The 27,273-nt window shown below is 32.8% G+C and overlaps 1 protein-coding gene across 4 annotated transcripts in view; it reads left to right on the top strand.

The window, feature by feature from the left end:
- chb (CLIP-associating protein) overlaps positions 1-26,564 on the top strand; it is a 125,825-nt gene extending 99,261 nt beyond the window's left edge. For all 4 annotated transcript variants that reach the window (XM_072534455.1, XM_072534453.1, XM_072534454.1 and 1 more), the window contains 5 exons: positions 5,866-6,087; positions 9,231-9,381; positions 10,414-10,585; positions 11,856-12,059; positions 14,813-26,564. In XM_072534455.1, the coding sequence (XP_072390556.1) occupies positions 5,866-6,087; positions 9,231-9,381; positions 10,414-10,585; positions 11,856-12,059; positions 14,813-15,013 (950 nt within the window). In that variant the 3' untranslated portion in view covers positions 15,014-26,564. The remainder of the gene's footprint in view (positions 1-5,865; positions 6,088-9,230; positions 9,382-10,413; positions 10,586-11,855; positions 12,060-14,812) is intronic.
- The last annotated feature ends 709 nt before the right edge of the window (positions 26,565-27,273 follow it).

The following is a 27,273-nucleotide window of genomic DNA, read 5'->3' as shown; positions in this document are numbered from 1 at the left end:
AGTTTTCGTTTATTGATGATTTTCTGACATATAACAGAACATTAATTTTGACATTTATTGTTTTTCTTAGTATTTTCTTACCAGATATCTGTATGTATTTATGGTATATCTCATAGTTTTACCTCCTTTAAATACTGTTTTCGAATATGCCACCGAATATTTGTTTCGGGATCCTTCGTTTAAATATGAGCAAGAGATTTTAATCTATCTTGGAGATTGTCCATGTTTTCGATCCATTTTGTCATTGGTCATCAGTGAGCCTAAGTATGTGAATTTGTCCGTCACAAGTTAGAACGATCAACATTGAATTGGTGACCAACGTTTCTGGGGCTTTTATTGGGTGTTGATGCGATCATTTTGAGGTATTTGAGAAAGTGGGGTACACTTCTTCTAGCTTGCCTGCTGTATGACCGATTAGGTCTACATCATCGATATAGGCCATAATTTTTGAGGATTTATTAATATTACCGTCTAGAATGATAAAAAAATATCATCAATATTTTAAATTTTTTTTTGTTTCTTATCTATGTATATAAAAGATTAGGACGACAAGTTACACTGTTTGTCCTGTAGGGTAACTACGCTAAATAGGAAAGAAATCTGAACTACCAACATCTGACATTTTAATCATATTTTGTTCTTGAAACCATACATTTAATTAATAATACTAAAAATATTAATTACATATTAATATAATTAATACTATTGGTTACTGTAATTTTAAGCTAAGATTTTATAAGAAAAATAATGTAAAGCTTTATGTTAGTTTAGATTTAAACTCGTAGCGCCACCTAGGAAAGAAATCTGAATTACCAAGTGACATTTCAACCTATGAGTTTATGTTAGTTTATATATATATAATAGTCTCCCGTTTTATACCGCTGTCGCGGCTTTGGGAGTATAGCAGGGTAGTCTGCTATATCTAGGGCCTACGGTATACAAGGAAGGTAACATGGCCAGTGCTACGCTTCAACCGTCTATTATTACCCCTGGTTTTACCCAAGGTACTCATTTTTATTCAGGCTGAGTCGACCTGGGGCCTATAGACATTTTTAAAATGTCTAGATGTTCTTGCCGGCGGTGGGATTCGAACCCCGGACCACCGGCTTGCGAGTCAAGAATCCTACCGCTTGCGCTACGCAGGCCCTAGTTTATATTCATTTGGATTATATGCAAGACTCACTGGTACTGGTTTTTGTACGTAGATCGATTTCATAAGACGACTTCAATAAAATTAAATAAAACTAAATAAATTTAATAAAATTATATAAAATTAAATATTTAAAAAAATTAAATGAAATTAAATAAAATTTAATAAAGTACAATTAAATGTAATGATAAACAAAATGAAGTTTTTAAACATAAATACAATAATATGATGAATCAATTCTATATTACCAAATTTTGAAAATTATTAAAAGCAAAATTTTTAAGAAAAAAATTAAGATTTTTTAAATTTTTAAAAATTTCAATGTGTATTATAAAAAAAATTAACAATTTAGTAATAAGCAGATTTTATAGAAATGGAAATAGAACTGAGAATCTATGAGGATGATAACAATACAAGGTGTAAAAGTATAACCGGTATTTTGAAGAAAGTTAAACAAATATAAGTCGCGCGACTGGCAACTGCGTGAACCCGTACGCCGAGTCGAGAGCGCTCTACGGTAAAAGCGTTATATCTCGGAATTGGCTTCGAATTTTTATATAATACACTCGCGATCATAAAATCCGGGTCACCTTGAAAATCACCGATATTTTATTTTTAACGAGCTTTATCGTAAATAATAATAATAATAGCACAAAAACAAACCAATGCATGTTTCTGAGAATTGTTGCGGTTTCCTTTGTAACAAAGAATTCTAATAGTGCCAATTTCGCGGTAAAGTGCACACTTCCCAGAATGAACGCTACCTGTAACTCCGCTTGTTTTAAATGTCTCGTTTGTGCTTCGACTTTCTGTTAAAATGCAACGGACAAACGTTTATTATTGCTACCATTAGTGTTTATTTTTTGACAAAAATGCCTTTGACTGTTGAAACGGCACAAATTGTTGCACTTGTGGAAGACGGCCACACTCAACGGCAAATCGCAAGAACTGTTGGCGTAAGCCTTTCTACGGTTCAACGAGTGCTTCAACGCTTTCAGGAGGCAAGTTTGCTGACCAGGCGACCTGGCTCTGGACGAAGAACAACGACCACGGCACTAGATGACCGTTTCCTTGTGTTTCAGTCTTTACGAAACCGGACCTCAACAGCGGTTATGCATCAAAATCGTCTAGAGGAAGCACGAAATCGTAATTTTAGTGTTGCAACAGTCAGAAGAAGACTTCGTTCTTCTTGACTATTTTTTCAGGTAATGGCTAGAGGACCGCCACTTCGCCGGGTGCCTCGAGTTGCACGACTAGCTTTTGCTCGACAATACGCGCGTTGAGGAATTAACGATTGTAGCAAAGTGTTATTCTCAGATGAATCCCGTTTCTGACTAACTGGATCCGATGGACGTGTAAGAGTTTGGAGGAGAACCGGTGAACGATTTTCACAAGCTTGCATTGCTCCAAGAATGCCATTTGGTGGAGGCTCGGTCATGGCTTGGGGAGGTATATCTTCAGACTTCCACACGGAATTACCCTTCATCGAAAATGGGTCCCTAACTGCACGAAGGTACATTACGGAGATTCCGGAAGAACATGGTATGCCCAACATGGCAGGGCTTGGAGAAAACGCCGTTTTTATGCAGGACAACGTGCGATGGCACGTTGCCAGGATCAGTATGTAATGCTTGGACGAAGTTGTAATTACGAGGGTAGCCTGGTCAGCTAGGACTTCGGACTTGAATCCCATCGAACATCTCTGGGACGATTTGAAAAAACGTATTCAAACCCATACACCTCCTCCTAACAACGCACAGGAGCTTAAGGATCTGTTAGTGAGTGAGTGGAATAACATACCACAACATGTAATCCGGAGAAAAAGGGGAGGCAATACACAATATTGGTCATTGAAATTTCACTGATTTTTTACCACGTTCTGTATTTTCCATATTTTTTCGTATGTCTGTTTTATCAACAATTTGATTTGTTTTCTGTTTTTTTCAATAAAAACAATAAAAAACCATTTTTTTTCTTTCAAAACAAACATTGATGACAAATAAAAAATACATTAGCCAAAAAAAAGGTTATTACTGCACCAGAGGCAAAAATATTGAAGAAACTTGAAATTTTCAAGATGATCCGGATTTTATGATCGCGAGTGTATTTTAGGGATGTATTTTTGAAGGTGAAAGGAATCTAAAAATGATTTTTTGAAAATTCTAAACGGTAATACTACCTTAAAAATATTTCTTCTGTTGTCCATTCTGGCATCTCTATTCGCCCTTTTCAGGACTATATTGAAAAGGAGGCACACCACTGTGTAGCATTGTTTAATCATCCAAATTTTTAGTTTCTCGAAATTTTGTTGCAGCGTGAGCATCCACATTTTTACAATTCACACTATTATTCAAGGCTCATTATTATTACCAACCTTTAACCACCATAAAAATCGCATTATATTATACAGAGTGGAAGAGCCAAATGTAATGAACTCGATAATAAATAAATGGAGACGTGTTTAAAAAAAACGCTCGCACAGTGGGAGGAAACGCCAAAAAGCGCCTAAAAATGTTTTTCCTATATTCAATCAATTTATGATTAGTAAATTTGCATAGGCCTACCTTTTAGGCAATCAGAACTGGAATTTTAGAGCCTTTGTCCACTACAAAGCTAAAGCTAACGGTAGCCTTTAAATGGCGAAGAACCATGAGTGCGGGAATTAAATAAAAAATTAAGCAAATAGTCTATAATTTATATACCACTCTCCAAAATTAACGCACCACCTCAAATGAACCCTGATTTTCAAACTATATTTCTTCAGAAACCCTTAGTTGGATTTCGATGATTTTTTTTCATATTGTAGATATATTTCTAATTAATTACTATATGAATGTTTTCTGACTATAATGACTATTATTAATATTTCGAGAAAGCTTTATCCTTTTCCTATTAATAAAAAAAAGTTCGTTCAAAGCCTAACGTGATTTTCTATTCTCCAAAATTAACGAACCACCTCAACTGTACCATAATTTTAAGCTATTTTTCTTTTGAATCCTTAATTGGATTTCGAATTTTTTTTTATTGTTTTTAAGTAATTACTTTATTAATGTTTTCTGGGAAGTACCACGTTTGTTGTAAAGTTGTTTTTTCATCTTATTTTGCAACACCCTATGGAATTTATTAGAAGTAAACGCTACATCTTATTAATATTTCGAGACAGCTTCATTTTTTTTTTTTCAATATTTTCGTAAAAAAATCATCGATATAATTATTATCAAAAAAGAAAAGTACGTTCAATGCATAGCGTGATTTTATTGAATTGTTATACTCATTAATGGAAGCAGTTATTTGGCTAAGAAAAATCAAAATTTGACAGGACCGTTTTAGACTGTCAATGGTGTTTACAATGCAATAAATTGTTTTTTATTTTGCGTATGTTAGTTGGTTGACATGAACCGTATTTCAAGAAATCTGAGCCGAAATTAATGTGTGCAGGCAATTACTTTAGCTGATTTAGGGTTAAGTTGTCATGAAATAGGCTTGAGGTTAGGAGTATCCCATACCAGCATATCTCATATCACGAGTTATTCAACGTTTTCGAGAAACAAAGGACCATACGAGACGGCGTGGACAAGGGGGAGAAAGACTCACAACACCACGCCACGATCAGTTTTCATGCTATAAGAGCACATTTTGTCAAAATGAGACCTTTACAAATACAAGTGGCAGATATTCATAATATTCAAATTAGTAGAAACACTATACAAAGACGTTTCGTTGAACAAGATCTACATGTAAGTATACTAGTCAGAGCACTAGCTTTAAACGTAAATCATCGTAGACGTAGATTACAATTTGTTAGAGAGCACCTTGACTTAAATGTTGATGAGTGGGAGCACGTGTTGTGCACTGATCAATCGAGGTATTACTTATATAGCTTGGATAGACATGTAAAAGTTATTCGACGGCCAAGATAACGCTATACACAGTGCACCATACGACCTGTTACTGTATTCAATAGAGGATCTGTAATGGTTTATGGAGGAATATCTCCTACAGCGCGAACGGACCTTGTTGCTTTACGAAGAGGTTCCTTAACAAGTGAAAGGTATATTACAGACATTTTGTATAACCATGTAGTTCCATTTGCCCCTTAAATAGGAAATAATTTTCTTTTAATGCATGATAATGCACCTGTCAACCAGACAACCAGGACACCAGGCACCAGGAGCAGACAACCACCACCTGTCTCTCTTGACGACCAATAAGTTATGGTGAGAGAAGTTTGAGATGCAATTGATCAAGACAAAATATTTTGTCATGCGGTTTGATTTTAAGTATGCCTCGTCGCTGTGAAGAAGTAACTAGAGTAGAGGTAGAAGTAGTGTTTTCTTTTCTATAAATGTTAATAAAAACTTGTTACATTTAAAGTTCTGTATAATCTTTAATAATAGAGATATCGAGATAATTTTTTTACGAAAATGTTGAAAACGGATAAAGCTATCTCGAAATATTAATAAGATGTAGCGTTTTTTTCTAATAAATTCCACAGGGTGTTGCAAAATAGGATAAAAAAACACAACTTTATTTTTACACCCCGTATACGGGTAAAACATCGATATTTTTCAGAAAACATAAATACGGTGATTTAATAAAAATAGACTTATAATGGTCTATTCTGATGTAGCTCTGATCATGACTCTTTCTAATCATAAATTATCCCTAAAACAATATAAATATGTATCTATTTTGAATAATTTATATAATTTTAGGTACTAAGTTAGACAGGGACAAAGTAACTACCTCGCAAGACTCAGGTATATCCCAAATGTCTGCCGGAAATGATATAGGTAAAGATGTTACTTTAATAGAAGAACAAATGGAGGAACTGTCGATGAGGCCAAACTTTAACGTCAGATCAGGGTCCAAATCGTTGCCGTATGCAGCAGTTAATGGCGTCACTGAGACTGACTCTAATGGATTTAGAAGTTTAGGTGTGTATTTATTATTTTACTTTATTCGCTTCACTTTCAGTGGACTTAAGAAACTCCACCTTGTATTTTAGAGAGAGAAAAATACCCATTAGTAAACACAAATAAATTAATAGATACAATAAGAAAACTAACGAATACTACCCACACCCTAAAAATGCAGGTGGGAATAACTACTAACAAATATTAAAATACAACATTTTTCGTTGAATTTTTAATCTGAATTTTTTTAAAAAATTTGTAGTATTTTAATTAAAATAGTTCATTAAAATACGGCTTTATCTGTGTCATCAAGATTACTTTTTGGTTTAATTTGTTACTAGTCTTTCGTAAATTCAAATGACGAGCTTTCACTAGATCTTGTTATCTTTTTCATTTACAATTTTTGAATACTCATCTTCGAAATACCTGTAGCACCATAACGAATTTATATAATATAAACGATTTTTTTGTATAAAAGATCCCGGCAGTTTTCTTATGTAAGTTTTTTCAGTTGAATTGACTAAAACTTTACAGAGAGGTAGCTTTGGTTTTGCTAATCAAAAGTTATCATTCTCCCAAGACTCAAAAATTAATTTTTTCTGAGTAACACTCAGAAATAGAGTGTCAGTTCTACTAATACTTCTGTCAGTTATAATTGACAGAAGGCACTTTACAAACCTAATGGACGTAAGAAGTTACAGAGGCGCAAATATTGACTCGGGCCATTTTATGATAAGGGCCAAGTTACGACAAAGAATTTCCAATGCCAAGAAAGAAAGGGGCACTAGACAAGTAAAATATAATTTACATATGCTAAAAAATGAAAACAAAGAGAAACAGTTCCAGTCACATATAAAAGAAACCCTAGAACACACCTGGGCAGTCGACCAATCAAGCACGGAAATGTGGAACAACTGCAAGGAGGCTCTGAAATTAGCAGCCGAAAGCACATTGGGACTATCCCGAACCCAAGAAAGAAACGACTGGTTCGACCAAGACTGCAAAAAAAATAACAGATGAGAAGAACGAGGCATTTAGGGCCATGCAACAACGAAAAACTAGAACAACAATAGATAGATACAAAAACTTAAGGAGAGAGGAAAAACGCATACACCGAAAAAAGAAACGAGACTCGGAAAATGACATATTAGAACGGCTCGAAAGCCATATGAGTCAAGGAGAAACAAGAAAGTTCTATCATCAAATAAATAGTATTAGAAAAGAATTCAAACCAAGAATCAACTATTGTAATGATAAGGAAGGTAACTTACTTACCAATAAAGAGGATATCCTTTTACGATGGGTAGAGCACTTTAGAGAGTTGCTGGAAGGGGAACCTACTAACAATATAGAGCTGGAATATCGAAATGAGGAACTCGTGGAACCCCCCTCGGTAGATGAAGTGAAAATATCTATAGAAAAACTAAGGAACCATAGGTCCCCAGGTAGCGATGGCATCGCAGCAGAGTTATTTAAGCACGGTGGAGAGCAGCTCACCAAGGTGATGCGAGAAATTGTTTGTAGAATTTGGTCTGAGGAGCAAATGCCTGAAGAATGGAGCTTAGGCTTAATTTGCCCGTTACACAAAAAGGGAAACCAACTGGAATGCAATAATTACCGCGGAATTACTCTCCTAAATACAGCATACAAGATATTGTCAAATATTTTGCACGAGAGATTAAAGCCTTATACTAAAATGTTTCTAGGAGAATATCAGGCGGGATTCAGGCGTGGACGTTCAACCATTAACCAGATCTTTACAGTACGACAGATCCTCGAAAAAGCGCAAGAGTTTAACATAGATATGTATCATATTTTTGTCGATTTTAAAGCGGCATAAATATGACAGTGTCTTAAGACCAAGTCTTTACAACGCTATGAATGAGTTGGGAATTCCAAAAAAACTCATATGTTTGATAAAAGTGACAATGGCGAAGATGCTATCAGCAGTTAAAATTCAAAACGACTCGTCAACCCCATTTCAAATACATAGGGGGTTAAGGCAGGGAGATGCGCTGGCGTGTCAGCTTTTTAATGTCGCCTTAGAAAAAGTTGTACGAGACGCTAATTTAGATAGCAGGGGAACAATATTTAATAGATCAGTCCAAATTCTAGCATATGTAGACGACGTGGACATTATAACAAGAACTAGGGCGAGAACTGCGGAAATCCTAACCGAGCTAGTAGCAGCAGCAGAACGAATGGGGTTACAGATAAATCAAAATAAAACCAAATTCATGGCGACTAACACAAACACAAGAGCTGGAAATGTTGACACAAATTTAATCATCAATGACCAAAACTTCGAAGCAGTCAAAGAGTTCATATATCTAGGGACATCGGTTAACCCCAATAATAACACATCTGAGGAAATAAAAAGGCGAATAATAATTGCAAACAGGTGTTATCATGGTCTATCAAAGTACTTAGCTAACAAACGTCTGTCTCAAAAAACTCGTATAAGGCTGTATAGAACACTGATAGTCCCCGTTCTCACATATGGATCAGAGGCATGGACGATGACGAAAACAGATGAATCTGCTCTATCCATTTTTGAAAGAAAGGTGCTACGCAAGATATTCGGAGCGGTCTGTGAGAACGGAGTATGGAGGCGTAGATATAACTTTGAACTGCAGAATATCTACAAGCATACGTTTGGTGGTAAAGATATTACCACTATAATTAAGCGAAACCGCCTGCAGTGGGCAGGACATGTAGCCCGGGCCCCTGAGTCAAACATGATAAAAAATATTCTAACAGCGCAACCCGTAGGAATGAGAAGACGGGGTAGACCAAAGCTAAGGTGGATGGACGGGGTAACACAAGATGCCGAGAAGATCGGAGTCGGCAACTTGAAAATGCAAGCGAGGGACAGAATAGAATGGCGTAGAAAGCTTGAGAAGGTCGAGGCCCTCTAAGGGCTGTAGCACCAAGATGATGATGATGAGTTACAGGCGTTCAAAGGATCAGTTTTAGTCCATTTGAATAACACATATTTGCAAAATATACAGAGTTTTAGTAAATATGTGCAACTAACTTCAGAGAGCGATTCTGCATAAAAAATAATGGCAGTTTGCTATATAAGCGTAGGCCCGCAAAAGGCTTTTGCTATTTGCAGGTTTAAATAATTCACTTCTGTCAAATAACTTTTTTTTTTATTTTAGGAGACGTGAACGATCTCGAACAAACTGTGTTAAGTGTTATAGATAGTTGTTATCTGGCTGACTTAACACCCGAAGAAAGGTGTAAGATGTTTGTACGTTTACAAGAATTAATTAAGAGTGGATATTCAGAACCCATCAAACGAAATTTCAAGTAAGTATAAATAATATAGTCTTTAGAGACACTCCGCTTCAGTGAACACAGGCTACCCACAATATTTAAGAAATGTTTTTTACTTTTTTTCTTACTATTATCACATTGGATCTATTGTAAATTGACCCAGTTACTTTTGTAACATGTAACCCGACATTACCAAAAATATCAAATAGAAAACAAGGAAACATTTGGAAAAATAATAAATTAATGAAAATTAAATAACAAGAATTAAATTATAGCACAAGAAAAGTGTTGCCACCACGGTTCTGGTTGACTCTCCTCATTTGATTTAGCATATAACTGGTCACGTTTTGGATGTCTCTTTGGTTAAAAGTGGCCCATTCCTCAATGAGAGCCTTTACATGTTGTTGCAGGTGTGCGACGTGTTTTGAGCAGGCTCCATATATACTCAATAGGATTAAGCTCCGGATTTTAAGCAGGCTAGTCCATTTTTGGAATACCAACCTCTTAAAGATACACTCCTTGCCATGTGTGGTTTCACATTATCTTCCATTAGCAGACAACCATTGTCAATAAACCCAGCATCACATTATGTTGTACGATCTCCCTTATGTATCTGTGGGCCGTTACTGCGGGTGTCTCAATGTGTGCATCAAAAGAAATCACTGCCCAAGGCATTACTGAGTCACCATTAAAATCAAGTCCGGTGTGACCGAATGCAGTCAGCATAACGTTTTTCTATGGACCTTTTGACCATCTTAGTGTAATATAATTGTGTGTAGTAAGTGGATTAATAAACAATGTACACAAACAAATATTTCTAACAAGAGAATAACTTAAAATTCCTTGTTCTCGATAAGGGAGAGGCGCAAGTCTGGGTCTTTTGTGGGCAACAGTAAGTAATGGTCCCGTTGCTGAACTGCAAACTGTCAAACTCTGTTCTCTTAACCTTTTTTCCGTTGGGTGATCTGACGCGCAGTGTCTTTGGGAGACTTCGTCCATTTTTCTTGTAAATTATTTCTTATTCTCTATGATATTTGTGAGATTTTTAATTTCATTTACTTTTAGAAAAATACTTCGTATTATAATAGATAAACTAGACGAAAAAGATATTCAAGTTACCGTTCTTCAGACGCTTAGAGCTATATTCCAATCCCCAGATCTGAAAGACTGCTGGAAGAATTTTGTAGAATTATTAACTATGAAAGTTCTTGAAGCTCATTCTGACGACAACAGAGAGGTAAGTTGAATGGATTTATTACAATACAACAAAGCGGAAAGAATCACAACGGTTAAAAACTTTAGGAAATCATATACTCAAGAAGTGTATAAATAAATATTATTTTAAAAAGGAAAAGACAGTTAAGATTTGATTTCACGTACAGTGCGCTTGTGCATCCGCTTATACGTATTTCGGCCTAATAGGTCTCTTCAGAACGGCTTTCACAGTCGCTCTGAACGTGAAAATAAATATTTTCTGTCTTAGGAAGTAAATCCGTAAACTAATTTTCGAAACCAAATTTAGAATTTTGCTTTAATTTGTGCCTTCTAAGAATTGCAAGGCAAAACAGACGTTGATAAAGATGTTATTAGAGACATGGGGAATCTAAAAATTGCATTCCACAACATATCTCCTTTTTATTCCGATATACTCTGTACGAGTACTAGAAACCAATTCGCTAAGAATTTTGCTGAGTTGAGGAGATATGTTGTGGAATGCAATTTTTAGATTCCCCATGTCTCTAATAACATCTTTATCAACGTGTGTTTTGCCTTGCAATTCTTAGAAGGCACAGATTAAAGCAAAATTCTGAATTTGGTTTCGAAAATTAGTTTACGGATTTTAAATATTATTTTGTCAACTAAATGTTTAACTTTCATTAAAAGAGACGATACTAAAAAAATCGTACCAAACAAAATGTTCGCATTTTAGTATTTATAAAGAAACAGTATGTCAAATCGGACACTGTTTCTTAATAGAATTGGCCATATCGCGTAAAACACTCGGTTTAAGGTACCATAACCTTCTTCTTCTTTAAGTTCCATCTTCAATCGAAGGTTGGAAATCATCATGGCTATGCGGACTCTGTTGACTTCCGCTCTAAACCATAACCTTATATTGAGAGAATTCTTAAGAGCTGTTCTATCGAAATGTGGCAATAATATACAGGGCGTTGTATTTTACACAAGGAGGTTTTAGTAACTTTCTGTAAAACCGGAAGTTGTAGTAGGCTCAAAATATGTTAAATTGATAACGCATAAAAACGGTTAATTCTAAATTTTCAAATATGATTATGTCAAGTTTCTTTAAAACGTCGAATTTCAACTCTCAAAAAATCACCCTGTATATATTATACTTCACAAGAATTATTTTGATTTGACTTAAAATGTCTAAAAAATAATAATAAAATTTAAAACTTTTGAAGTGCTTTATGTCTTTTGGACATAAATGTGTTATATCCACGATTTCACACTTTATGTAAAAGATGAATAAATAATTGTTTACTTAGGTAATGAAAGAAGCTGAAAAAACAGCAGCAGCGATGACAGTGTGTCCATTTGAGAGCATCCTTTCAACTTTAGCACCAATCATCAGAACTACTTCGTATCCGATACTTCTGGGTGCGATAAAGATGCTTGCGAAGTTAATAGAGGCGCATCCGGATGAAGTCACCGATGATCATTTGGCGAAAATAATGCCAGGACTTATAAAGGTACTAATTATTCATCAGAAATTAGTGATAGAACATTTTTTTTACGTTCTACACCTTGATATTTATCAGTAATTTTGACTTTTAATTGTAAATATTATTTTTTAGTTATATTTTCTTTTATAAACTCAATTAGTGGTTTTTACAAGAACAAGCGCAGTCCAATTTTGGAGATTGTTAGAAATTAAAAAAAGTTGTGTCGTCATTCTAATTAAAATTTAACCTATTCAGTGCCAGAAGATTTTTGGCCAAATCGGTTTTCGAGCTCAATAAAGTATAAAATGTATCTTTTGATTACCCAAACGCGTAATATAATATAATTAACATTTAAAAAAAAAAGCAGCTCATACCTGTTATTTCCTACTTGGTACACACAACAAAAAACTCGTTTCCAAGACGAACTACGAGATACCTCGTATTGTGAATTTGGCCCACGTTACGTACTAGCAGGGCAACGCCTCAATAAATTCTAAGTCTGTGTCAGTAAAACGAAACAACTGCGCAATACCTTAATATGACTGAAACAGCTAAACGGTACGCCTTTTTACTATTACACAAATATCACAATACTAACAAAGAATATAGACGAATTTAGAAGGACAGTTCAAATGGGCGATTTGGTTACGGTTTATACTTCAAAACAATCCTTAAGAGGGTGACTGCATAAACACAAACCTTGGCCATCGGTTTAAAACTAGGGGGAAGTGGAAAAGGAGTATGAACGGAGCTATTTATTTAACATACATCTACGCCTAATCAAATTTCGATGCCATTGATTTGCAAACTGTCTTTTTTTTTGTTTTTTTTTTCACAATAACATCTTTATTTTTATTATATTAAATTGTTAAATTTTTAATTTTAAAACTTAAGGTATGATATTTATAATATTCAAAGTATTTATTTTTTTTTATTACATGTAAATAAAACTTTATAACTTTGAATTAAAAATAGGTTTGTTCCAACACAACGAAAAACCGTCACATAACTTTTTATTATACTGTTTTCTTGCCCAAAAATTAACGAAACATTTTAAAAAAATTTCAAAATTTTTCAACCAAAAATTTAATTTTTCCAGGACCATAACCTTTATCTTTACTGTAGTTCAGTCTGTGGAACAGAGATCACAACCAGTCTTCTGTTTTAAGGTCTTGATTTTGCCTCTTTAGACGGGTTCTGATAGTTTCTTCATCAAGTTTTTTCTTGGGAACGCGGGTGAGGACCATGAGGCGCTTGGGCATGTTCTTTGGAACAATTATATTTAAGTTTACTCCCTCCCACAGGCCCTCAATAGTCTTCACCACTTCAGTCGTCCATTTTTTTGTATACTCGTTAACACAGTTCACCCATAGGGTCCCTTCGCTAAACGATGTTTTATGGAACTGCAGAAGTTCATTTTGACCTCAGATAGGAGCCTCATCAAGTGCTTGCTCCAGTTTGTTAATGATCAAATTTGCTTGAGCCCGATCTAGTTGAGTATCAGGATGGTGTCTGTGTGCTACCACCATTCTGAATACTTTTGTCAGGGTGCTTTATGACCTAGTCTGCTCGTTAGAGCACCTTTGTTTCTTAACAACTCTGTTACAAGGGGGGTGATGATATTCTCCCGAAGTCTCTTTTTATGGTGTGTTGCTGATTTGGATTTCTTAGGATTTGCTATGGTCTATGTCCCAGCAGCCATTTTTGCCTTTTTCTTATCTTCCTTTGTTGAGCTCTAGTGAGGCGTTATTTGAGATTTACTTATTTATTTTTTAATTTAAAAATCCGAATTATACTTCACAATTTTAAATTTTCAAATTGTTAAAAATAATTGTGTATGTGCTAAAAAGCAATTCTAGCATACTATCAAGATCAGGAATTGTTTTTTGATCGAAACACCTTACAATTTTTTGAGCTTTCTCTCCCGGTGATTGACTTTTAATTAATTTTATTTATAGTTTATAAGAAGAGAGTTTTAATTATATTATTTGTAGATTTGTACATATTTCAATTAAAAATTTGAATTATATTTTTTCTACAAAGATTCATTTATTAAATGTTAAAATATTATTTTCTTTAAAAAATGTTATAAAACGCAAAAATTTAATGCTATTCTACGACCACGCGGCATCTACATATAAAAATATCTAAAGTTGCATTTGTTGCCCCGCCCACTCTTTCATATTTTAGAAGCAATAATAGCGCTGACATGACCGCTCCGTAGTGGTACTAATAAGGAACTAAAATCTTGCTCCACCTCTCATTTTTTTTATAACGTGTGATCAACCTTTGCCGACGCTTAAAAATAACAGTGAAAGATCCTTCTATATGCGTCTATATTCTTTGATACTATATTATTCGTCAAAGCTAGGAACGACTTTCGAAATTTTGCCCATCTGTGCAGAGAGCGGACAGAGAAAGTATTCTTCTTCTAAAGGTTTAATCTAAATTGTAACACTGTTCACTTCCGGCATGATAAAAATTTCAGTTAGACACAAAATAATAAATTAAATAACAATTTTAAAACTTTCTCTGTGCTCCACTCACTTGGAGTACCGCAAGACAATAAACGAAAGGTATTAGGTAAAAACAATAAATTAAAGATATAATTGAAGATATATCTACTGTATAGCTATTTTTCTTTAGAAGAATATTTACTTGTTGCAAAACTTTCAAATTTCAATATTCATCGTGAATTTAACAATTTTGGACTATAGTTGTTCTTGTAAGAAACAATTTAATCGTTTTTTACAATGTATTAATAATTATTTTAACTGTAGGGTACTGATCATCCGGAGAGTTCAGTGAGGAAGAGCTCAGTATTTTGTATGGTCGCCCTACACAAAGCTGTGGGAGAGGAAAGACTCTCTTCGTACATCACTCATTTATCTGGTAGTAAGGTCAAGTTACTAAAATTATATATAGAAAGATCGGAACATAACACTTCCGTGCCTACAAGTCCTAAAAACAACGGTAGCTAACCCATAAAGAAAACTACCAAATAAAATATCTTCCATGGTGAGACTAGTGTTGATAGTAGTCACCATTGTTAAAGAATTTTTCTTTTGATTTTGAGGCGAACACTGGGTTTAGATGAAATGCGTCACTAACAGTAGGTTTGGTTTTAATTTTATGTATAACTTCAAAAAAAAACATTCTTTAAGCTACATTAAAGTTTAAAACTGTAGTAACAAATATATATTATGTAGTAATACTAAATTCAGTGTTCCTTCATATACAAACTGTCATTTTTGTGTTGTAGACAACGAGCTGATACCCAATTCAGTGTAAACAGTGAATTGTTGAATAATAAATACATTTTTTGTTAACAATAACTATTTTTATTCAAAATCCTTAGTCCTTGTTGGGTATATGTAATCTGTACTTGTTTATACTATACTCTTTTGTGCGTCCGTAAAAACTAAAAACATGTTTTCCTCTTTTTAAATATGTGAGAAGATAAAAAAAATCATTCATCGAAATTTGTGCTTGTTCTTTGTATACTTAATTATGTCAATTATTTTGCTCATCTCGAGTCAGGCATAATTTTTGGTTAAAATGTTTCTAAAAATTTATTAAGACTTTTCTTCTTGTTAATGTGCCATATTAGACTTATCCGCCGTTGGGCAATCATCACGGCGAGGGCTCAGTCTTCTGTCATATAAAAAACTTCCCCGAAATGACGTATCAGAAGCTTTGCTGCGAGGTATTACTATTATCAGCTATGTAGAGAAATTAGCGCTTGTTATTGTAGTATTGCACAAACAACTACAAGCACAACCACAATATATATCAAAGAATGGAAAAGAAAACTATTTTTGAAGTGTGTAAAAATTTATTTCCTAGCTGAGCGCTACAGAGCTATGCTACAATAGAATACCGATATAAATAATTAATTTAAAGTTTACAATGTTTCACTTACGTTAAGATTTTAAAGTATCACTACTAGGAGATATCTAATTTGGTAAACAATTACAGAAATTTTCTTTTTAAGCTGTTTTTGTTAAAATGTTTCATTGAAAAAACACAAAAAAGACTGTACACTAGACTCCATAAAAAACACATTAAAAAAATTTGATAATGATGTCAGAACCCGACCATGTGTTGGAGTTAAAGCAGCAGATAGAATGAGGGAAATCGAATGCCAGACTTTTAAATGATTCCTCAAAGGTGACAATTGACATATTTCATTAGAAAATAAAGATTATTAAATTATCAAAAAATTGATGAATTGAAATTCATAATGAAAGTAGAAATTTATCGAAGACTGTCCAAAATTAAGTTTATTAAATCTTTGTTTGCATAGTATCATCATGAATATGTTGAAAATTGACTGAAGGTCAAAGTATGTTCAATCGACAAGTTATTATTTAAATATAAAGAAGAAACTAGAGTTAACACTTAAGTATTAAAAAATTGTATCTTTTGATTGGAATTGTAAGAATTTTAAGCAAAAATCGAAAATTTTCTTTGTTTAAGTGAAGAATAACTTGTCAAACGATTGATTACAAATAATTGTTATCAATTTAGTAATGGAATTCAAAGAATAAATTTTATTAAGATTGCATGAGGTCACTCTACTTCTGAAGTCTCCCACAATAATTTAAAAAGAGGTTTATAATTACAATTGAGATGGATTTGTGTGTTTAAGCAACAATCAGGGTTGAGTTTAATTTCTTTGATATCTCAAGGTCTTCTAAAAGGTTCATAAGTCTAAAAGTTTTTGATAGGAGAAAAGGAATGATTACTAAATTTAATGTGATATCCAAAGTTTGATTTATCTGTGTTATTGAGATGTTCTTTTGATTCTTTGAGCCAGAGTTCTCATTGTTCTACCCACGTAAGTCATGTTAATCACCACAAGACAATTTGTAAATACCACTTTTGTTTTGTTCATCAATTTGGTCTCTAGTTTTGCTAAAAGTAGACTTAATGTTGTGTCATGGCATTAGTCTCCTTCCAACGCTACGCTTTCCCAAAAACTTTTCCTGTATGATATTCTGCAGAAGTTGGTATTTTGTTCTTCTAATCACGTGACCAAGGTATTGCAGTTTTTGGTAATTTATTTCAATCTTCATTCGTGACTGTGTCTACGTCAGACATTCTCAGAATGCTTCTGTGAAATGGCTGATTCTATATTGTATAGGATGCTAAAGATGTAACATCCAGGCATGCCCAGTTTTATGTTGACCCTCAAAGATTAAGATTCTTTCATTTTCATAAATGAGTTGCAATTTTAATTCTGCTTGTTAGTTCCTTTGCAAACTCTTTATTATCATGTATTAAAATTCAATTTTCAGACGATGTCTAATCTTGATAAAATTTAGTTTAATAATAATGAAATCACTACAAGATTTTTTGGATTTTTTTAACTTGATATTGACATAATAGTTTCATAATTTTATGTCAAAACTCGGACATACATACATATATCTGTTTAAGGAACCAAAAAATATACAAAACTGAAAATATCAATAGTCATATTAAAGTATTTGTTTTTCAACAACTTTCTGTAAAAATATGTCTCGATTCATGTGAAGTTATGCTTATGTTAAAATTTGTTTCTGTGCTCCAGTATGCATGTTTTAAAGATTATCACTGTTTGTCCGATATAAATTTTTGATAATCTATTAAATTTAATTTATAAAGTTCTTCTACTAGTGCTTATCCTCTTTAGATGTTATCAAGTGCTGTTCCGAACTGTTCAGGGTCCCGTGACTTAGTTTTTGTCTCCATGACACTTCGTCAACTTGTGCTCCGTCTACTGCGATTTATCCGGTAGTATTAAGTATAGCAGTCGATATTTATCAGTTTTCATCACGTTTCAAAAGTACTTTGCTTTCCTAGATTTCTAGTTCTTTACCAATTGGCTCCAGGATTGTTTCATTCATGATACGATATGTCTGAGAAAAGTTACTCAATTAGCGTTTGTCTAAAGTATATAAGTCTTATTATTTTTTTAATATAGTATCTTTACTTTAGTACTTTCGACTTCGAAGTCGAAATTTTTCATATGGCTTAGATTATAGTGCGTGAGTCTCTGCGTTTCGTACTGCTAACGTTCGTTAGTGTTCTAAAGTATCTGTTTCATTACTTACCCAATGCTGCTAAAATGGATCGTTTTACAATCTGCGCATTGAAAATTCGCCATATTTGACGTTTGATATATTTCATTTACAACTTTCATTTTTCAGCATTCCGTTACGTTTTTCAGCGTTAGAAAGTTTAACACTTTCAATACAAAGTTATAAACGAATGCTCAAAAAGTATCAAACGAAACTTTCAATAAAAAAATTAACTTTTTGGACTAAATGTAATTAAACAATAAATATTTTTTATGTCTGAATTGTGTTTCAGCTCCTTGTATGTTGCTTTTACTAATTTACGCTTGAATTAGTTTTGTTTAAAATAGAAGTTGTAGATTTTTTTTTTACCTAATAGTAAGAACTAAGATTCATATTTTTTAATATTATCCAACATTTTTACGTCTTAAACTAATTTATTGGAATTAACGTGTTTTATCTGTTTTAATTATTATTTTAAAAAGGTTGTATATATTGAAATAATTACTGATATTGCCATTTCCCAATTTCCTTCTTTATTAAGTTAGGAGCACTCTTTGTGCCATTTTTACTTGTTGAATGATTTTAACATCGACGTGTATCAAGGTAACTTTGTTTAGCTCTTTACTTGAAAAATTTATTTGTCATAAAAGAATGCTTCCTTGAAGAAGCGGTTGTCTTCTGACAAATTGTACGTTTAGAATACGGTCCATAACATAAAATATAAATTTACAACTTTTTGGTTAAGTATGGAACATGGACTTAATGGTAAACTGTGTTGCACAGGGAAATATTAATTTCTACCAAATTATAAGGCAAAACTTCATCATCATCATCCAGCCTTCATTTATCACGTCCACTGCTGGACATAGGCCTCCCTTAAACTCCTCCATTCTTCGCGATTTTGTGCTCTTTATTGCCAATTTTTCGTGGTACGCCTGATGTCGTCAGCTCAACGTGTAGGTGGTCTTCCTCTACTACGTTCGTCTGCTCTTGGTCTCCACTGTGTAATTTTACTCGTCCATCGTGAGTCATGCATTCTCGCTACATGGCCAGCCCAATTCCATTTAAGTTCCGCTGTGCGTTCCACTCTTAAATAGTATAAAGGGGGGAAATAGTCATCTACTATTCTTCCTATTTACTAGCAGAAACCCAGTTACTTACTGCCGGTGTGGTTTATAGGATTTGGTATAAACTCAAAATATTGTAACCAAGTCGTTTTTATTTCCACCATCGACAAAAATCCTCATTTTGCTTAAATACATAAACGTAGAGTATTAATTTCTTTTTTAACATTATTACAATTTTTTCACTGAAACCCAATGTGTTTCAAAACTTTTCTAAAAGCTTTAAATACATATCTTTCTTTTATTTTTCTTTATAACTCTGAAGCCCAAGAAACTTGCTTTTCTTTCCGCACATTTTATATATAGTATCCCAGATTTTAAATTGTTGCATTGAAGAGATCTCGAATGCTCCCCCCCCCCACCCCATAGCTTTACGTCAAACGTCAAATAAAAATTACTTATATAAACTTCTTCTTCTTAACGTGCCCTATCAAGTCCCCTTGACGTTGGCGATTAACATGGCGAAACTGTCTCGCCCCATTCCAAATTATGCAGCGCTTCTTTAAATATTCTATCTGAATATAAATTAAATAACAGTGGGGATAGTATACAACCATGTCTGACACCTCTTTGTATTTACATATTTCTGTTGATTTTCCGTTTATGCAAGCTGTCGCTGTTTGACGCCAGTATAACTTTTCTATGAATCGTATGTCTTGACTATCAACTCCTTTATCTTTTAATATTGTAATTAATTTGTGATGCTGTACTCGATCAAAGGCCTTTTCATAGTCAATAAATACAGCAAAGACGTCTTTCCTTTGATCTCGACATTTCTGCAGTAATACATTTAGTGCAAAGAGGGCGTCCCGAGTTCCCAGTCCATTTCTGAAGCCAAATTGTGTTTCATCCTGGTCTTCTTCACATTTATCTCTGATTCTACTGTGGATGATGCGTAGAAATATTTTCAAAGTGTGGCTCATAAGGCTTATCATTCTATAATCGCTACAGTTTTTCGGGCGTTGTTTTTTTGGTAGTGTTATGAATTCGGACTTTAACCAATCTTCAGGGATATCACCAGTCGAATAAACATCATTGAAAAGCTTGACCAGTATTCCAATGTTTTCCTCATTTATAAGCTTTAACATCTCTGTCGGTATGTTATCAGCGCCAACGTCTTTCTTGTTCTTTGCTAACTTTATAGCATGCAGTATTTCTGATTTTAGTATTTCTGGTCCTTCACCTTCAACTAAAGTCTCCAGTTCTTCGGGTCTATCATCATTATACAGTTCACTTATATAATTACACCAGGTTGTTCGAATTTCATGTTCGTCTATTATCATTTTTCCCGACGAATCGGTTATAGTATGTGGAGTTTTCTTATGATAAAGACCAGCTACTTCTCTAACTTTTTTAAACATATTAAACGTATCATGTTTTTCATTCAACTTTTCTACTTCCTTGCATTTATCCTCCATCCATTTTTCTTTAGCCACATATAAACATGATCTTTAAAGTCACAAGCGGTGGTAAATCATGTTTTGTAATGTGGGAGCAATTTACTTTCCTACCGATTATGTTGGATAAAATGCTAAATTGGATGAAATAAACTCTAACTGTTAACAAAAAATAAAATTAACGTGTGTTGTTGAAGAAGGAGCAGTTAGTTTCTTTAATTTGTCATTTGGATGATCGATCAAACTACTTTCTTATGAATAAATGTTGTATTGGACCGTTTCTTGATGGAAATTCATTGTATATATCAATAAAACAGTGAAAACTTCGTTTTCAAAACTTCCACAAAATTTATTATAAAATATTATCCACTACAGATGTTTCGACAGAGTGAGTTTGTTATTTACCTTGGATGTAGATAAGAAATACTTACAGGGGAGTGGTAATGGCCATTCTTATATTTCGAATCTTTAGTTTTGCGCGGTACATCTGTCTCTCCGTCTGGGGATTAGTGTAGCCAGAACTTTAACAGAAAAACTTGTGACGGAACTTGTGAAGGTCCAACATTAAAAGTTATGCGGGGAAAAATTATGAAACCGGTGGTTTTTACTTCTGGTGTCGAGAAAACTCTAAAGGTCTCATTTACTCGTAAACTATAATAGAAATTTTTGTAACTGATTAATTATCTACGTGACTAATATTTCAATCTTGATCCATAAACTTTTGTAAAAGCTAAGGTTGTTGTCCCTTTTTGGTTAGACTCTTGATGATCCAAATATTTGATGACAGTTGATCAGATTTTACACTGACTGGCTTTTTGTAGCATAAAGGTCCTCTTGTTGTCACCCAGCTTATCTATAGTTGGTTCTAGGTTATATTTCGTACAGCCGATAGTATTGATTGTTTTGGTAATAAAATAAAGATGAACAAACAAATCTTAAATTTGCTATCAGTGGTACGTTTGAGATTTAAAAACTACGTGAACTGATTTAACCAGTATTCGAAAAAGGGGAAACCCTAACCTTTACAACTTGTACGAGTATCACTTCAAAACTAGATTATCAAAAAAAAGTTTTGAATGAGGTGTTTTTCTGTAGAGTATGGTTTATCCTTTCTCTGTAAAGTATGGTTTTCTCCTTACATATTCGTTTTCTCCTACCATTCGTTGTTTCCACTGAGTCTAGGGTGCGTTGAAGTTAGTTCAATAATAAAGTTTGTTTTATATTATTGAATACAATGGACAATATTGATGGCAAAACATAGGCTGTATCTAACGCAGATGAAGAAAGCCTTTTAATTTTCTTTAGACGAAAGATCCTGAGAGGAACATTTGGTGGCATTGTGAAGATTGAATCTATAGTAGAAAGTGTAACGAACGACTACAAACATATATCAGAAGAACAGACGTGAGGTCTCTTATAAAAATACGAAGAATGACATTGGCAAGACTTCTAACACTATCATAGATATTATAGTGTTCCCCTAGACGAATACTTACGACGTTGCCCGAGGGGAAGTGGATGTAGACCAGAAAGAATGGTGTGGTTGGGGACCGTAAGAAATCTGTTGCGACAACGTGGCAACGGTTGTTAATTGATATGACTGAGTTGCGAAAAGAACTTTGGAAGCTCTATTTTACAAGTAGTAAAAGTGAGTGATAATTATTGAATGTCCATGATCAAATTTGAAATTGTTTGGCCTTTAAATGTCTTGTTTAGTGTTAATATTTATTTAAAAGCTTTAGTTTTATTAAGTGTTTTCATGTAGAATTACCGAGTGCGAAATATGTAACAGTAACGTTAAGAGCTTTTGAACAATAATTAAGAGAACGATCAATCGTATTTTATTGATTGTAATTAAAAAAAACTGCTCATATTTGATATATAAAACTATGAAATAAGTAGAAAGCTAAATAAAGGTATCGATATAATTTGTTTCGAAATCTTTTTGAGTTATATAGCTGGTCTTGTTATACATATTTTATTATATAGAATATTTATGTAATTTGTGTAATGTTAAAATTAGCTGTTCGAAATTTTTGTACTTTTATAAAGTTTCTTCTGTTTGAACCAAAATATGTTGACAGGTGTATTTGTACATACTGCGCACGCACACATGTACAATGTTGTATGGACTTCTCCAGGAATGTTTTTTATTGTTAATACTTGAGTCATTCTTCGTTAATATTAAGATTATTATACGGCTCATTGAAAAAAAAAATATGGTATAGGTACTAACCTTTTCTACTATTTTAGTATGCTTTAGATTTTTGAAATTACTTAGGAATATACTTATATTCTTGTAGTATAATAAAATTATCGTCACTCAGTGTCAAGGTATATGTCAAATAAAAGCCCTCAATTATTATTATTATTATTATTACATAGTGATACGGGCTGCAGTCATTAAGACCCATGAGCCCATTTACAAGAAAAATGTAATAATACATTACAAAATATTAGAAATAATACAAAATAATTAATTATAAACTATAAACTAGAATATTGTATGCAATACTGTTCAGTTTATTTATTTAACCTCCTTTAAAACACAAAATGATTGTTATTACATTAAAAGAGTGCTTACTACTGCTAAAAACTAATAACTATATTAAAAATTAAACCTAGACAGAATAAAACAAGTAAAAAACACTATACCTCTAAATTAAATTTTAAGACAACTTTTGTAGACTAGAAATTTGTTTCAAAAGCAACTTTTGTTTGCTTCACAGAAGAATTTAAAAAGTCTTTATCACAGTTAATTATCACATGATTACATTCTTCTAACATCTTATTTATGGGTGAACAATTAGTCTTATTAGTTGAGAACAGTCGTTTGTTATTAATTCTTAGATGTATTTCTGGAACATTAAATTTAACAAAATTATTTATAAAAAAGCAATGTTTATATTTTTAATGTGATTTACAACATAATAAATAAAAAGGACTGAATGAAAATTTCTTCTATTATCCAGTCGCTGAACTTTAAAACAAGTTAACATAGCATTATAGGAAATCATGTATGGATAAATAGGAAATCATGTATGGATAAATACCAAACTTTCTTACATAAAGAAACCTCAAGAATCGTTTTTGAACGTTTTCAATCAGATCAACATTGAATTCGGCTTGTGGTGCCCATATAATAGAGGCATACTCCAAGTGAGGTCTTACCAGTGCATTGTATAATGATATTAGAGTTTCAAATCTTTTAAAAAAATTTGAATTACGAAGCCAAGAGTTCTGTATGCCTTTTCAATGATGATGCGATAATGTTCACCAAATCCCAAATTTTGCTGAAATATTACTCCAAGATCTTTGCAAGTGTTCTTTCTTCCAAGTACAGTGCTAGAAATTTTGTTTTGGTTATCCAGGTATTGTGTTTTTCGAGTGATAGTAAAAACATGACATTTAGAAGTGTTCAGAAACATTTTGGTATCATCGAACCATTGACTTACTGAGTTCAGTTCACATTGCAGCATCTCGAGAGTACTGCAGAGTTGAAATTTCTCGAAAAATCTTAAAATCATCTGCAAATAGCAGGCTTGTCGAAAACTTCACATAGTGAGGCATATCGTTAATAAATAATAGTCTAGTTGGTTTTTAAATGCATTTATAGATAGAGAGTTTATAATTTCCGTTGTGAGATTGTTCCATATACTAAAAATACGATTACAGAAAATGTTGACGCCTTATCGATGAAAAGGATTCCTTTTTCACTTTCAAACTGTGTTTTGTTCAGTTTTTATAGGTTGACAGATAAACTATTTAGGACATGGCGGATTCGCAAAGAAATTTGGATTGCGAAAAAACCCTTCGTTTCGCTTCTTATTGGGTTGTGTATTCTGTGATATCATGTTTTAAAATTTCTAATGACATCTTTAACTTGGCAATATAGATTAGGTGAATGAGATGAGATTTGTGTTTTCAACATAATCTAGCAAATACATAAAATGTTTAAGATAAGGTTGGTGTGTATCACTTACTATTTTTTTATGTTTTATTACTATTTATCCAGATAGATGATCAAATAGTGATCGCGGAATATGAACAATACGAAGTCTGATAAATTGAAACTTAAAAGTGTCAAAGACAACAAAGATTTCTATATTGTACCCGTTGTTCAAAACGCCAGGTTACTTTTGAATATTTTCAACCAATAGATGATGCTCAGTGAAAATAATATATTCACTGTACGTTTTTAGGACTGACATTGGGATCAAAGCGTTAATACTGAAATCTAAAACATAATTTAATAGTAGAAATATACATTATTATTATGGTTGGCGTTAGATTAACAAAGAAGGACTTGTTTTTTAATTCCCACATTCAGATTATTAAAGACTATTTTACTACTTTGACTTCGACATAAAAGAGTGATTTTTAAGTTTGACTTTATTATATAAAAAATAAATATATTTATATTATTGTTCTAGAAACCACATTAATTGGTCCACGGTTTAATTTTTAAACATAGCAAAATTCAGTAATATTTTTTTTTATAAATTTAAGCACAATTCGGAGATATTTTCTATTTTATATTCTACAGTACAATTATTTTTTCTCTGCCATGTTAATATATACTTAACGAGAAATAATACACAAAACGCAATCTGGCAACACTGTTTCAACAATATTAGATTGAACTGAATTTTTAAAAAAATCTCTCAATTACTTTTGTGCTTGTCTATCTGTCCGGGTAATAGTGCAGCCGAAACTACAAGATATACAGAGAGACTTATGATGAAATTGGATTCGGCATTAAAAATTATCTGAAGAAAAGTTATGTAAACCGAAGCTTCTACTCTGGGTCTCGAGAAAAAGAAAAAAAATACTATTAAACTATAATAGCTGGATCAATTTTGATAATCTATTCATATCTGTATGAAAAAAACATCTAGACAATGCTATGTATGTATACTTCATAGAGGGAAACGGCGGCTATGGTCCAGGTCTATCTATCGGTATTTTCTTAAGAATTTCTTGACTTAATCCAATTTTGACATAGTCATGTTCAATGACAGTTTAATTATGAAATAAGGCAGAGGATAGGTGAAGCTTATTTATTTATTTTATTTACCGTTTGGCATACGTGCTAAAAATATATTTGAAAATTACATAGTGTGTGTTATTTCATTACATATTATTATTATAGTAAATTCTTATTTACTATGATATTTCTTCAACTTTAATAGTTATGCTCTGTATGTCTGTTATTACTGCGAATATATGTAGCACATCCATAAATATGGTGAAATGTGGTTCCTATGGCTGCATATCCCGGTATTTTCTCCCTGACCTCCACATGTGCTCCTATCCTTGTTATCCACATGTGTCTCTTGAAGGGTAACTATCGCTCTAGTTCACATATAAGCATGACATCAAGGGTTCCCGTGAGTAGGCTAGTTCGCCTTTATACCCCTTATTATTGTTATGAACAGCGGTAATTTAGCACTTAAGCTTAAGTTCTTTTCAATCTTAAGTAGCTAAGGGAGAATGAAACACATCTTTACTGTACAAAGCCCTAAATTATTCTAATTCTTAAATTCTCCTCTTAAATTAAATGTAATAGTGTCACACACGAGTGCTCAGAATTAAGACACTTCACATTTCGAATTCACGTGTAAAAACACACACAATCTTGACCCAGTTATATATTAAAGAATATTTAATGTCAATTAATCTTTCTAATATATATAAAATTCTTAATAATTTCTCTCATTACTCCACAAATCGTCAAGTGATCATAATGGTTCATTAATGTGGTATCTAGAACATAATCCAATCTGTGACCAATCAGAACTCAATTTTCACAAATTTTCAGAAATTTTGAACCGGTCAAAGATTTTGTGATTATTAGTTTTATAAATATGTATATAATAAATTTGGATGTTTTTTAGTGATAAGTTACGTAACTCTTTGTTTAATAAACACGTTGGAATAACTGAATTTCTATTTGTTTTTATTGAATATTCCATTACTTTTTGAATACTGCTAATATTAGAAAGACTGCTAAGAATATTTTGCACTCCAACATTCAAATAAACTAAACACATTGTTTTGATTTTTTCGTGTAAGAAGTTATTTAGATTGTTTAAACATCAGAATCCCGATATATCTAATTATAAAGCATTGTACGTTTTATGGTCAAATTGTGTAAGTAATTAAAAAAGGTTCCAATTTATCTAAATATATCGATTTCTATTCATTGTGTGCAGCTGACGGGAGGGGATATACGTCACATTTGAAGCGCTCATATCGGCCAAATTTGTCATCACTGTAAAGTCCTCTTGCGATTATGCTAATTTTAGTACTAATTTCAGTACTAAAAATATTCATTACAAGTAGGTTTAATATGAAAAATGTGAGTTTTTGTTTGCAACTATCTTAATTTTAATTAGCATGTAAACATACGCTCTACTAATTTTGCATTGATAACTTTGGCATATAAAAACTTTTTACGAATGAATAATAATTTGTTTAAAAAATTGTTAGCACCAGTTGAGAATAACCTCACTTTTAGTTAATATTTCATCATTTTTAGTACAAGAAATTAGAATATGCTCTGATATAATATTTTTAGTATTAAATTCAGTAATGACTTTGGCATAATGGCAAGCACACCTAAGGTTTTTATAACTTATAATTATACAATATA

Source organism: Diabrotica undecimpunctata, chromosome 6, assembly GCF_040954645.1.
Source record: "Diabrotica undecimpunctata isolate CICGRU chromosome 6, icDiaUnde3, whole genome shotgun sequence".
Taxonomy (NCBI): Eukaryota; Metazoa; Arthropoda; class Insecta; order Coleoptera; family Chrysomelidae; genus Diabrotica; species Diabrotica undecimpunctata.
The sequence above is the reverse complement of the archived record's forward strand: the minus strand, read 5'-3'. Positions and strand labels throughout refer to the sequence as shown.